The sequence below is a fragment of the Microtus pennsylvanicus genome, chromosome 3, assembly GCF_037038515.1.
Source record: "Microtus pennsylvanicus isolate mMicPen1 chromosome 3, mMicPen1.hap1, whole genome shotgun sequence".
NCBI lineage: Eukaryota > Metazoa > Chordata > Mammalia > Rodentia > Cricetidae > Microtus > Microtus pennsylvanicus.
Window position 1 is genome coordinate 4226975 of NC_134581.1, and position 11186 is coordinate 4238160.

An 11186-nucleotide genomic window follows, 5' to 3' on the forward strand; every position below is an offset into this window, starting at 1 on the left:
CTGTTAGCCTGTGCCTTTTTATAGGTGAATTGAGGCCATTTACCTTAAGGGATATTAATGACCAGTGGTTGCTATCTCCTGTTAATTTAGTTTTCATCTTTGGTGATGTTAATTGTACATTTTTTCTTCTTTCAGATTTGCTGTTATGAGATCATCAATTGTCTGTGTTTTGTTGGAGTTTTCCTTCTAGTATTTTGTGTAGGGCTAGGTTTGTGGCTAGGTATTGGTGAAATCTAATATCTTGTTTTGTTCTTCTATGGTGATTGACAGTTTTGCTGGGTATAATAGTCTGGGCTGGCATCTGTGGTCTCTTAATGTCGGCATAATGCTTGACCATGACCTTCTGGCTTTCATTGTCTCCACTGAGAAGTCAGGTGTAATTCTGATAGGTCTACCTTTATATATTGCTTGGCCTTTTTTCTTTGCAGCTCTTAATATTCTTTCTTTACTCTCTATGTTTAGTGTTTTGGTTATTATGTGGAGAGAGGACTTTTTTTGGATCTAGTCTATTTGGTGTTCTGTAAGCTTCTTGTATCTTCATAGGCATATCTTTCTCTAGGTAGGAAAAGTTTTCTTCTAAGATTTTGTTAAATAAATTTTCTGTGCCTTTGAGTTGAACTTCTTCTCCTTCTTCTATACCTATTATTCTAAGATTTGACCTTTTTATAGTGTCCTTATATTTCATGGATATTTTGGGTTAAGCTTTTGTTAGATTTAATGTTTTCTTTAACTGATGAGTCTATTTCCTCTATTGTATCTTCAGCGCTTGAGATTCTCTCTTCTATTTCTTGTATTCTGTTGTTCATGCTTGCATTTGTGGTTCCTGATCTTTTTCTCATGATTTCTGTTTCTATAATTCCTTCAACTTGTGTTTTCTTTATTTTTTCTATCTCAGTTTTCAAGTCCTGAATAGTTTCTTTTATATGTTTGAGTTCTTTTTCTTGGTTTTCTTTAAGTGATTTGCTCATATCTTCCAATTTTTTGTTTGTTTTTTCCTCCATTTCTTTTTATTATTTATTTATTTATTTATTTGTTATATATACAATATTCTGCCTGTGTATATCTGCAGGCCAGAAGAGGGCACCAAACCTCATTACAGATGGTTGTGAGCCACCATGTGGTTGCCGGGAATTGAACTCAGGACCTTTGGAAGAGCAAGCAATGCTCTTAACCACTGAGCCATATCTCCAGCCCCCTTTCCTCCATTTCTTTAAGGTAATTTTTCATTTCATCTTTAAGAATTTCAAACATTCTCTTGAGATTATTTTTTAGATAATTTTCTTCTGGTTCATCCATATTTGATGTTCAGGTCTTGCTGTTGTAGTGTCTTTAGGTTTTACTGGTGTTGTGTTGCTCTTTGTGGTATAGCATGTGATCTTACCTTTTCTACTCATCTTTTCCTATAATAGGTGTGGTTGGGGCTATCTGAGATTCTGTTGAATAATCTTCTAGGTGCCAGTGAATCCAAAGCTCAGACGGTTGTTCCTCATGGTACAGTCAGTGCCACAGTTCTAATTACCCTGTTGGTTCTTCCTGTTCCTGGAGGTAGCTCGGTGCCCTGTGCTTTGGTCTGCTCCCTTGGGGTTTGCTGTTTCAGGCCTACTTTGGCCCAGGCTGCTGTCCTTGATCTGTTTCTGTAAATCTTGGTCTGGGTCTCCTCCTGCAGAAGTCCCTGGCTTGGGGTTGGACCTGTTGAGGTTGCGATTGCTGACTCTGGATCTGGTTGCTGGCTCAGTCCTGATCCGCCCATGTCCCGGGACTGGGTTTGCTCCTAGCTTCGGCTCCTGGTGGAGCTTGTTCTCTCTGTGTCTTAGGTAGCTGGTTCAGTCCCACTCCAGTTCCAGTGGAGATTGCAGACTCTGAGTCAGGTCAGTTGCTCAATCCTGGTCTGCCAGTGTCCCAGATCTGGGTTGGCTCCCAGGGCTGGATTTGCTCCTAGTTTCTGCTCCCACTGTAGCTTCGGTCATGGTGTTTCATCGCAGCAATAGAAACCCTAAGACAGCAGCTGTCTAGCCTCCCCCATCCTCAGAAAGGTATAAGAAGAACCCTCACTTCTTCTGCATGTGCCCAGATTCCTCCCTGGAGAGTCACAGCCATGATGTCTAGCTCTGGTTCTGAGGCCTGAACTCTCCACTGAGCCCCCACCATGATACTGTCTGTCTGTCTTTCCATGGCATTAATAACTCTTCTAATAAACTCCTTAGTCCCAGCAATCCATTTCAGTGTCCCCTGGCCCCATATCAAAGGTCCTTTGGTGCTGAACACCTCTAATTCTTTTTTATGTATATGCTTCTGTATCTTCATGTGTTTATGTGTGTCATATGCATCGGATCCCCTGTAGGTGGAGTTACAGGTGATTGTGAGCCGACAGGCGAGTGCTAGGTATCGAACCTGGGTCCTCTGCAAGAGTGGTAAGCACTCTTACCTGCAGAGTCACCACCTCTCCCGCCCCAGTTCTCCTTGGTTCTTACTCATTCACTGAGCAGATAAACAAAACCTGGGCTCTGGGATGTGGCAATGAACAAAACAGCTGGGGCTCTTATCCAACAGGCAGGCAGGTGATGCCAGCTCCATCTCAGGCACTGATGGGCATGTTTGCACTGCTTTGCTTCTTCATGTGTATGCAATCCCGCAGTCCAGATGTAAGTTACCAGATGTTCCCAAAGCATCCTCCATGCATTTCTTAGGTAACATGTTCTGATGAGGCTAGGACAGCTCTTCAGCTTTGACAGACAAGTTCTTGACAAACTAGAACCGCTCTAGTCGGAGAGAATGTGTGCCCCTCCATTGACGATGAAATGTTAGAGACAATGAACTCCAAAGAATTAAAGCTTCCCCAGGCATCTCACGCTGGGGGAAGGGAAAGGCTGAAGCCGGATACCAGCCAGAGAGACTTGAGCTTGCCTCTGGGGAGAGATGGCACACATTTCTGCAGCCTGCTGGATCACCTTACAGGAGAGATGGAGCCCAGACGGTGATGTGGGCGGGATCACACCCTGACCAGGACTGTTTAGCTCTGCAAACCACATACCGTCTATTAAACCCAGGCTCAGGTCAGACCCTGAAGATGGACTTGGGGGTCACTGGACCCCTTTGCTGTTCCTCTTCCCAATGAGGCCACATTGAATAAACCTCCGCATTTCACAATGACTTTTTTCAGTTTTAAAAAAGCTGTGTTTGGGGTATGTGGAGTATGTGCTCAGACATCGGTTCCCTGGCTGGACTTATGGGCAGTTATGAGCTCCAAACCAACCTGCCAGACACGGGCACGGGGAGCCAAACTCAGGCCTTCTTGAATAGCAGTCCGTGTTCTAGCCACTGAACCATCGCTCCGGATCCATAGCTTGTATCGTTTAATCGGTGTGTTGAGGAGGGGTGGCTGAGCATAGCTCTCTGACACTCCAGAAATGACATGGCATGTGGGCACAGAGGTGCACACGGAAGGAAATTAACTCCAATCCTTTGCTACTGTTGGCAGCTGGTGGTACCGCTAGTCCATGGACAGCAGGTGGCGCTAGAGCACGGCCTACTTATGCTAACCAATTCCTCTCCCTCGGCTTGTTCTTCTCCAGCTCCAGTTAACATGTAAGGAATCAGAAGCAGCTAACAGTTAAATCAGTTATGTCAAGTTTATAACTAAAAAAGATCTATCTGCTGCTTAGTTTATTACACTAATAAGAATTATTCTTTCTGTGCAAAAGGAACCTCCAGGTTACATAAAGACATCAGGCAGCTGGGTGGGCAGGCAGGACAGACGGTCCCTCTGTCTCCATTTGCCCCATGTCATCTGACGATGGCCTCCTGAAACTCAGGGCTTATCTTAGGCAAGATGTACATGGCACAGCAGGGCCAGGGCAGGTTCTTGGTCATGTCCCTTCAGGAAGCTTGGCATGATACCAAAGTGAATCTCGCTCCAGAAGCATCTGTGTGGGGGCAGACAGGGAAATGCTAGAAGCTTACAGCCTGGTAAAATGTCCAGGAAATCCCCCCACCCCCCTTCCCGAGCTGCAGAGTTACTGACTTGTCAGACATAGCACGGTGCCTTCCCACAGGGCTGGGGTTCCCGTCAGAGAAGCCAGGAGCCGGTGTGAAGAGAATGGTGGCCTTGCTAGCCAGTACAGGCGATGCGGTGAGAGCTGACGTCAGTGACATCCTACTCTAAGATTCCAGCTTGGCAGCCTCTTGTCATAACAATAATTAGTTTTATTTTTTCTTAAACCTTTTTTACTTCTGAGACATTGTCTTATGCATCCCCGACTGAACTCAAATGCCTTTAATCTCAGTGCCCTGGAGGCAGAGGAAGGTGAATCTCTGTGAGTTCTAGGCCAGCCTGGGCTATGTAGAGAGACCCTCTCTCACACTCACCACCCCCAAAAAGAAGTGTTACTGGTCAGAAAGAGGATTTCATGGTAACAAAAGAAGCTATTGCCAGGCAGAGGTGGTGAACACCTTTAAGCCTTTAATCCCAACACTCAGGAGACAGAGGCAGGCAGATCTCTGTGCATTTGAGGCCAGCCTGGTCTACTCTAGAGTGAGTTCCAGGACAGGCTCCAAAGCCACAAAGAAATCCTATCTTAAAAAACAAACAACAAACAAACAAAAGCTATTTGATTAAAATTCAAGGAGAGCAGTCAACAACAGCTTCAAAATATACAGCAAAAATAAAATGAAAAGTGAATAAGCCATAATTAAAGTCGGGTGCTCTGATGTGCTTCTCCTCGTGGCTCACAAACTAAATAAACACGGAGAATTTGGCCTGTCAGGGTAGCTCGACAGGCAAAGGGGCCAGAGTTCGATCCCTGAGACACGTGGTTCAAGGAGAGTGTCAACTCTTGTCCTCTGTTAATAACTTTTTTTAATTAAAGTTTTTTAAAAAGATTTATTTATTATATATACAGTGTTCTGTCTGCATGTTGTGATTTAAATGAGAATGGCTCCCAAAGGCGCATATGACTGCATGCTTAGAACCCAGTTGGTGATCTGATTAGGAGGTTGGCCTTGTTTTGTCACTGAGGTTTCAAAACCCCATGCCCCATGCCCAGTTCTCTCTCCCCAGCACCGTGCCTCCCTGCCTGCCACCCTACCCCCTCCATGATGGCCGTGGACCAACCCTCCGAAACTATAAGTGACTCCCAATAAAACACTTTCTTTTATAAGTTGCCTTGGCATGGTATCTCTTCACAGCGACAAAACAGTGGCTAAGATGGAGGTGGAAGACAGCTTCTCAGACCTGCCTAGGATCAAACTTAAAATGCATAAAATGCACCCCAAAAACACAGTGCTCAGAGAGAACTCTGTGCCACTAAGTGAATATTTAGATAATAGATGATTTGTTTCCAGGGAGCCCATAATAAATAAAGCCCAAAGGAAAGAGATGAGATGAAAATCAATGTGCAGAGACGTTAGTAGGAAGTCAGCATGGCCAAGGCTGGTTACCTGCAAAGATAAAACTACTGATGAATACCATAAGACCCACAAACCATCTGTATCAGGACCAGAAAGGGACGTCCTCATACTAAAAAAGATGTTCAACAAAATTAATTGTGCAGATTTCATGTTCTTGTATTTGTGAACTTAAAAAGAACAGCAAAATTTCTTACAAATCAAAAGCAGGTAGAAAAGCTGAATTGTAGGCAGAGGCTGCTTGTTCCTTCCTGCCCACCCAGATCCAAAGTAAGCACACAGAAATTATATCAATTACAGCACCGCTTAGCCAATAGCTTAGGCATATTTCCGGCTAAGTCTTATATTTTAAATTAACCCATTGCTATTAATCTGTGTATCACTACATGGTTGTGGCCTGCCAGCAAGGTTCCATCAGGCATCCGGCTATGTGGCTTCTCCCTGACTCCGCCTACTACTCTACATCTCTCTTTGGATTTTCCACCTGGCTTTACTCTGTAAAGCCATCGACAAAAGCAGCTTCTTTATTAACCAATGACAATAAAACATATTCACAGAATACAGAGGGGAATCCCACATCACTAAATGTCTCTGTGTGGTATATTAAATGCAAATCTTTGTACAGAAGTACCTTGGATGGGTTTATTAATAAATTGCATCAAACCTTCAAAGAGAAACTAATGCCATTTTTTTTTTTTACACAAACCACTTCAGAGAATAGATTTTAAAAGGAACATTTCTCAATGCATTTTAAGAAATCAAGCCTGGTTAGATCATTGGGAATGAGAAAAATTATAAAACATTGTCTCTCATGAACACAACACACACACACACACACACACACACACACACACAAATCCCAAAACTATGAGGTCTCTTTTTTTCAAGAAAAAAAAGTATTTTATTTCTTTTAAAGAAAGATGGTGTTAGCCTGATGTGGTGGCACACACCTTTAATCCCAGCACTCAGGAGGCAGAGGCAGGCAGATCTCAGAGAGTTCCAAGCCAGCCTGGTCTACAAAACGAGTTCCAGCTGCGCTGTTGAACAGAGAAACCCTGTCTCGAAAAAACAAACAAAATAGGATGGCGCTTGCATTTAGCAGGCGGAGACAGAAGAATTGAGAGTTCAAAGCCAGGCTGGGCTGCAAAGTGCGACTCTGTCTCAGTAAACCAGGGGAAGTGGGAGGAGGGGAAGCGGGGAGAGGGGGACAGATTGGGAGTAGGAAGAGTGGCGGAGGCACAAGCTGTGCACGCCCTCCTACAAAATGTAGTCCAGGGTGGAGGAGTGAGAAGAGCGCGTATCCCACGCCCCCGCAGGCATCTGTCTTCCTATGGAAGAGTGCGCATCCCACGCCCCCACCGGCATCTGTTTCCCTAGATAGAGGAAGAGGTGGCTGCAACCTTTTGGAAACACGTTCGCGAGGTATTTCTTGAACTTCTCGCCTATGAAAGCATAGATGACAGGGTTCACACAGCAGTGTGTGAAAGAGATGACCTCCGTGACATGGGTAGCCAGAGCCAGCTTCTGGCTCATGGCACATCCATCAAAGACATGCATGTCGTGCAGGGACGTGAGGAAGAGGACCACGTTGAAGGGGACCCAGAATAGCAAAGACGCGATGACTACAGTGAGCACCAGCTTGATGGCCCTGGTCCGGTTGTGGTTCTGGCAGCTCCGCAACTGCTGCAGAATCCTGATGTAGCAGAAGAGAAGGATGGTGAAGGGGAGCAGCAGGCCCAAGGTGTTCACTTCAAAGTGAGCAGACAGCTTCCACTTCAAAGACTGGTTGTCGTAAAACGGGAAGCACTGTAGAATACCATCCTCAGCGGCCACTTGATAAAACACCAGCAGCGGAATGGTGGCCAAGATGGCCGTCAGCCACACCGCCAGGCTCAGGGCCGTGCCCACTCGGGCCGTCCTCACTTTGAGGGCATAGACAGCGTGGACAATAGCCAGGTACCTGTCCACGCTCATGAGGGTGATGAAGAACATGCTGCTGAAAAAGCCCATATAGTAAAAGCCGGAGACCACTTTACACATGGCAGTCCCAAACACCCACTGGTCCAGCAGGTAGTGAGTCTGGAACGGGAACGAGAAGACAAAGAGCAGGTCCGAAACGGCCAGGTTCAGGAGGTAGATGTCCGTGATACTCCTCAGCTTCTTGTAGGCCACAAGGACCAGGATGACCAGGCTGTTTCCCAGAAGGCCCAGTACAAACAAGATGCAGTAGAAGAGGGCAAGTGGCAACCCTCTGCCCCTGAGGATGAGCTCCGTGTCACAGGGCATGGCGAAGTCGTCAGGGTAGTAGTCCGTCGTCGTCACATTGGGCTCCAGCGTGTAATCCATTGAGGCAGGAGACTGGGCAAAGAGGAGTATGAGAGATGCTGAGGATTGCATGGACACACTGGAGCCCTTAAGCCCCTCCCCTCGCCCCTTGGGGCTCAATATCAGGTGTTAGTGGGCACACGTGCTCTACCACCAGGGTGTGGTGTATTCTCCCCAGGTTTTGCTTCCTTTATACAGGGTAGGTGGTTTGGGAACCTACTACTTAGCCCAGGCTGGCCTCAGGCCCCTGGTGCTGATATAGATCTGTACCATGTACCACCTTGTGTGGCTCCTCTTTCCCTTCCACTTTCTCCCTCCCTCCCTCCCTCCTTATTTTAATTAATTTTTATATTTTTGAGATAGAATCTCATTATGTAGCACTGGCTGCCCTAGAACTTACGATGTAGACCAGGCTGGCCTCAAACTCACAAAGATCCACCTGCCTCTGCTTCCCAAGGGTTGGGATTGAAGGCGTATGCCACTATGCCTAGCTTCTCTTTCATTTTATGTATCCATAAACAATATACAGGTAGGATATGGTGGTACATGTCTAGAATCCCAGCATTTAGGAGGCAGAAGCAGGTGGATCTCTGTGTTCAAGGCTAGCCTGGTCTACAGAGTTCCAGGACAACCAGGGCTACACAGAGGAACCCTTTCTCAAACAAGCAAAATACCTAGGTATATGCAATATATAATATTTATGTATTAATTCACAAGTAACATAAATGATGTTTCATATTTTGCTTTAGATATATCCCATGATATTCATGAATTCATGATATTCTTTCATTGCTTCCATAACCCCCAGAAAAAATTTAAAATGCAATAGAAAAAATGATCCCAACTACACTAAAAATGAAAAGCATCAGGTTTTCCAGAAAGTAAACCTGATAAAGGCTTTATCATCCAGTCATATTAGAAATGCTATATCATCCCCTCATATCAAAAAGGCTATATGTCATCCAGTCATATCAGAAAGACTATATATCATCCAGTCATATCAAAAACTAGAGCCTAGGAAGAGATAGCTCAGTAAGATGCTTGTCGAGCAAGGATGAAGACCTCAATTCAAGCCCCAAAACTCACGTGCGGTGGCGTGTTCCTGCAAACCTGTGCTGGAGGCAGAGACAGGCAGCTCTCTGGGGCTCCGGCCAACCCGGCCTGCTTGGTGAGCACGAAGCTGAGAGACTCTGTCTCAAGAAACACAGCAGAGAACACCTGAAGGCTGGCACCAAGGTTGACCCCTGACCTGTACAGACATACATGCATGCATATGTACACACAAAAAATGAAATAATAGAGAATAAAAACTTACGGGGCCTGAGGGTGCTGCTCACTGGTAGAACGCATGCTTGGTGTGCACAACACCATTCTCAACACTCCCCCCCCACACACACAAATTCTGAAACTTCACTGGGAGACATACAAGATGGTGTGACGGAAAGGAAGCTTTCGAGGTAAAGGCTGGTCCCCAGGAGAGCTCATCCTTGCTTAGTTTCCCTTCCTGTGAAGCTTTCCCTCCCTCCTGTATTCTGGAGAGAGCAAGGGGCAGGCCCGTCCTGTCAGCCAGCAAGACATACCCAAGCTCAGGCTTTGGAGACATTCAGTTTCTTTTTTAGAAGTTAGCCTTCTCCTGACCTCTCTGTGAGGAGATGAAAGCACCCCTGAATCGCCTTGGCGCCCCAACCCCAGGATGCTCCTTAGCAGGTACCTGAGCAGAGCCTTTGTTCTGAGGTTGTCAAAGCTGCCCGCTCTCCCCTGCCTGCTGCTGCATGTCTGCCGACCTGTGGCTTCTCTTTCTCAGTGGTTCATAAGTCAATCTGAAGAGTGAACAGGGTTAACGTGACAACTACCTCTGGGTTTTGATAGTCCTGCCCCGCCCCCAGGGGCTTTTTCCTCTCAAGCTTCAGTTGATACCATCTGTCTTTTCTCCTCCCATCTAGGGCAGAGACAAACAGGGTGCAGCGCGCGACTCCGCCAGCAGAGAAGACGCCACAACAGGATTCTTCTTGGAACGTACTTTAATGGAGCACAGAAGACTGAAGTGTAGATAGAGGCGAAAAGACCCCGAGCCCTTCCGCGTGCCGGGGGAATATATACAGCCCTGGTCCGCCTCTGACGTGTCATTGCCCGATTTGATGTATCACTGCTCGATTGGCTCAGACCACACTGAGGCAATCGTGTGAGCAAGACGTGTGAGCAAGTGATAGGTGAGAATCAAATTACTCCTGGGCCAGCAGTGAGCGTGCGCAGAAGTTGTTTACCAACTAGGGACAATAGAAAAAACGGCAACGGGCTTAATGCCAGACCCTACATGTCCCCCTTTTTTGTTTAAAAACAGAACACCCGATCTAGTGGGGAACTTCATGACTTTCCTCACGATCGAGGGTGCAAAAGTACCCTAGTCCAAATCCTCTCGAGTATAATGACAGCAGGTCAACGAGGTGCAAGGACTGTAAGACCGGGTAAAAGAGACAGAGAAGAGGGGAGCAAAGATGCACCTATCTCCGTGCAATGCCCTAAGGCCGGAGGTGCTGAGGCTGCATCTTGCTCAGAGGCCATCTTTAAGGCTACTTAGCCAGACCTGGGGGGAGACTCCTTGTTCAAGGGCAGCAAGAGCCTGTACCATAATTGCTTTGTCCCTGCACAGGCATGTCCTGAATCGGCAAAGGAGCCATAAGCATATGACCACACCGAGGCAGCACAGGGCACTGAACATTCCCACACCCACCCACTCTTTGAAAAAAGAAAAGGCAGAGTAGAGCCAGTCTGAAAACTGTCCAAGAGTGAGAGGCTGCACGCGGGTGCTATTCAAAATGATGATTTGAAACAGCTGCTCTTGAAGTAGCAGTTCCGTCTCTGGCGACCAATTTCCTGCCAGGTATCGTCCAATTTGTTCAGACTTGTTCCGCCCAGAGTGTCATCTTCTTCGCATCTGTTTGAGTCACCCACAGCAGGATGATCAGTATTCACTGGGTTGTCTTCATCCTTCGCAGCGATCTTCACTTCTCTGGTCAGTCTTACTGGCACCCAGATTGGGTCCTCCTGATCCTGTGGGAAAACACAAACAGCTCCCCTGGATCTGGCAATCACCAGATCTGGTCCACTCCATTTATTTTTTAACACATCTTTCCACTTTACTAGGGTGGATTCTATGGCGCTCATGCTTGCATGTTTATCAGCAGGTGAGTGATCCTTATCATCCAAGGTTAAAAAATTCAAGGTAAATGTTGCCAAGGATATAGCATTCCTTGGTGGTAGGCCATGGCCTATTCCCCCCTTTTTTTGTAAAAGTTCCTTCAGGGAGCGATTAGCTCTCTCAACTATTCCTTGTCCTTGTGGGTTGTACGGCAGGCCAGTATGATGTTGAACACCCATGCGTTCACAGAAACCTTTAAATGTTCTGGATGTATAAGCCAGGCCATTGTCTGTTTTTAAGTGTTGGGGCTTTCCCCAAG

General features: G+C 46.3%; 1 protein-coding gene across 1 annotated transcript; it reads right to left on the bottom strand.

Annotated features, from left to right (window-relative positions):
- Positions 1 to 6548: 6548 nt before the first annotated feature.
- Positions 6549 to 7754, bottom strand: Ccr8 (C-C motif chemokine receptor 8). The gene has a single exon (XM_075967682.1). The coding sequence runs from the start codon at positions 7747 to 7749 to the stop codon at positions 6661 to 6663; it is 1089 nt and encodes a 362-aa protein (XP_075823797.1). The 5' UTR covers positions 7750 to 7754; the 3' UTR covers positions 6549 to 6660.
- Between the last annotated feature and the right edge of the window lie 3432 nt (positions 7755 to 11186).

Coding starts and splice junctions, on each gene's coding strand:
- Ccr8 (XM_075967682.1), bottom strand. CDS start 7,749: ATGGATTACACGCTGGAGCCCAATGTGACGACGACGGACTACTACCCT.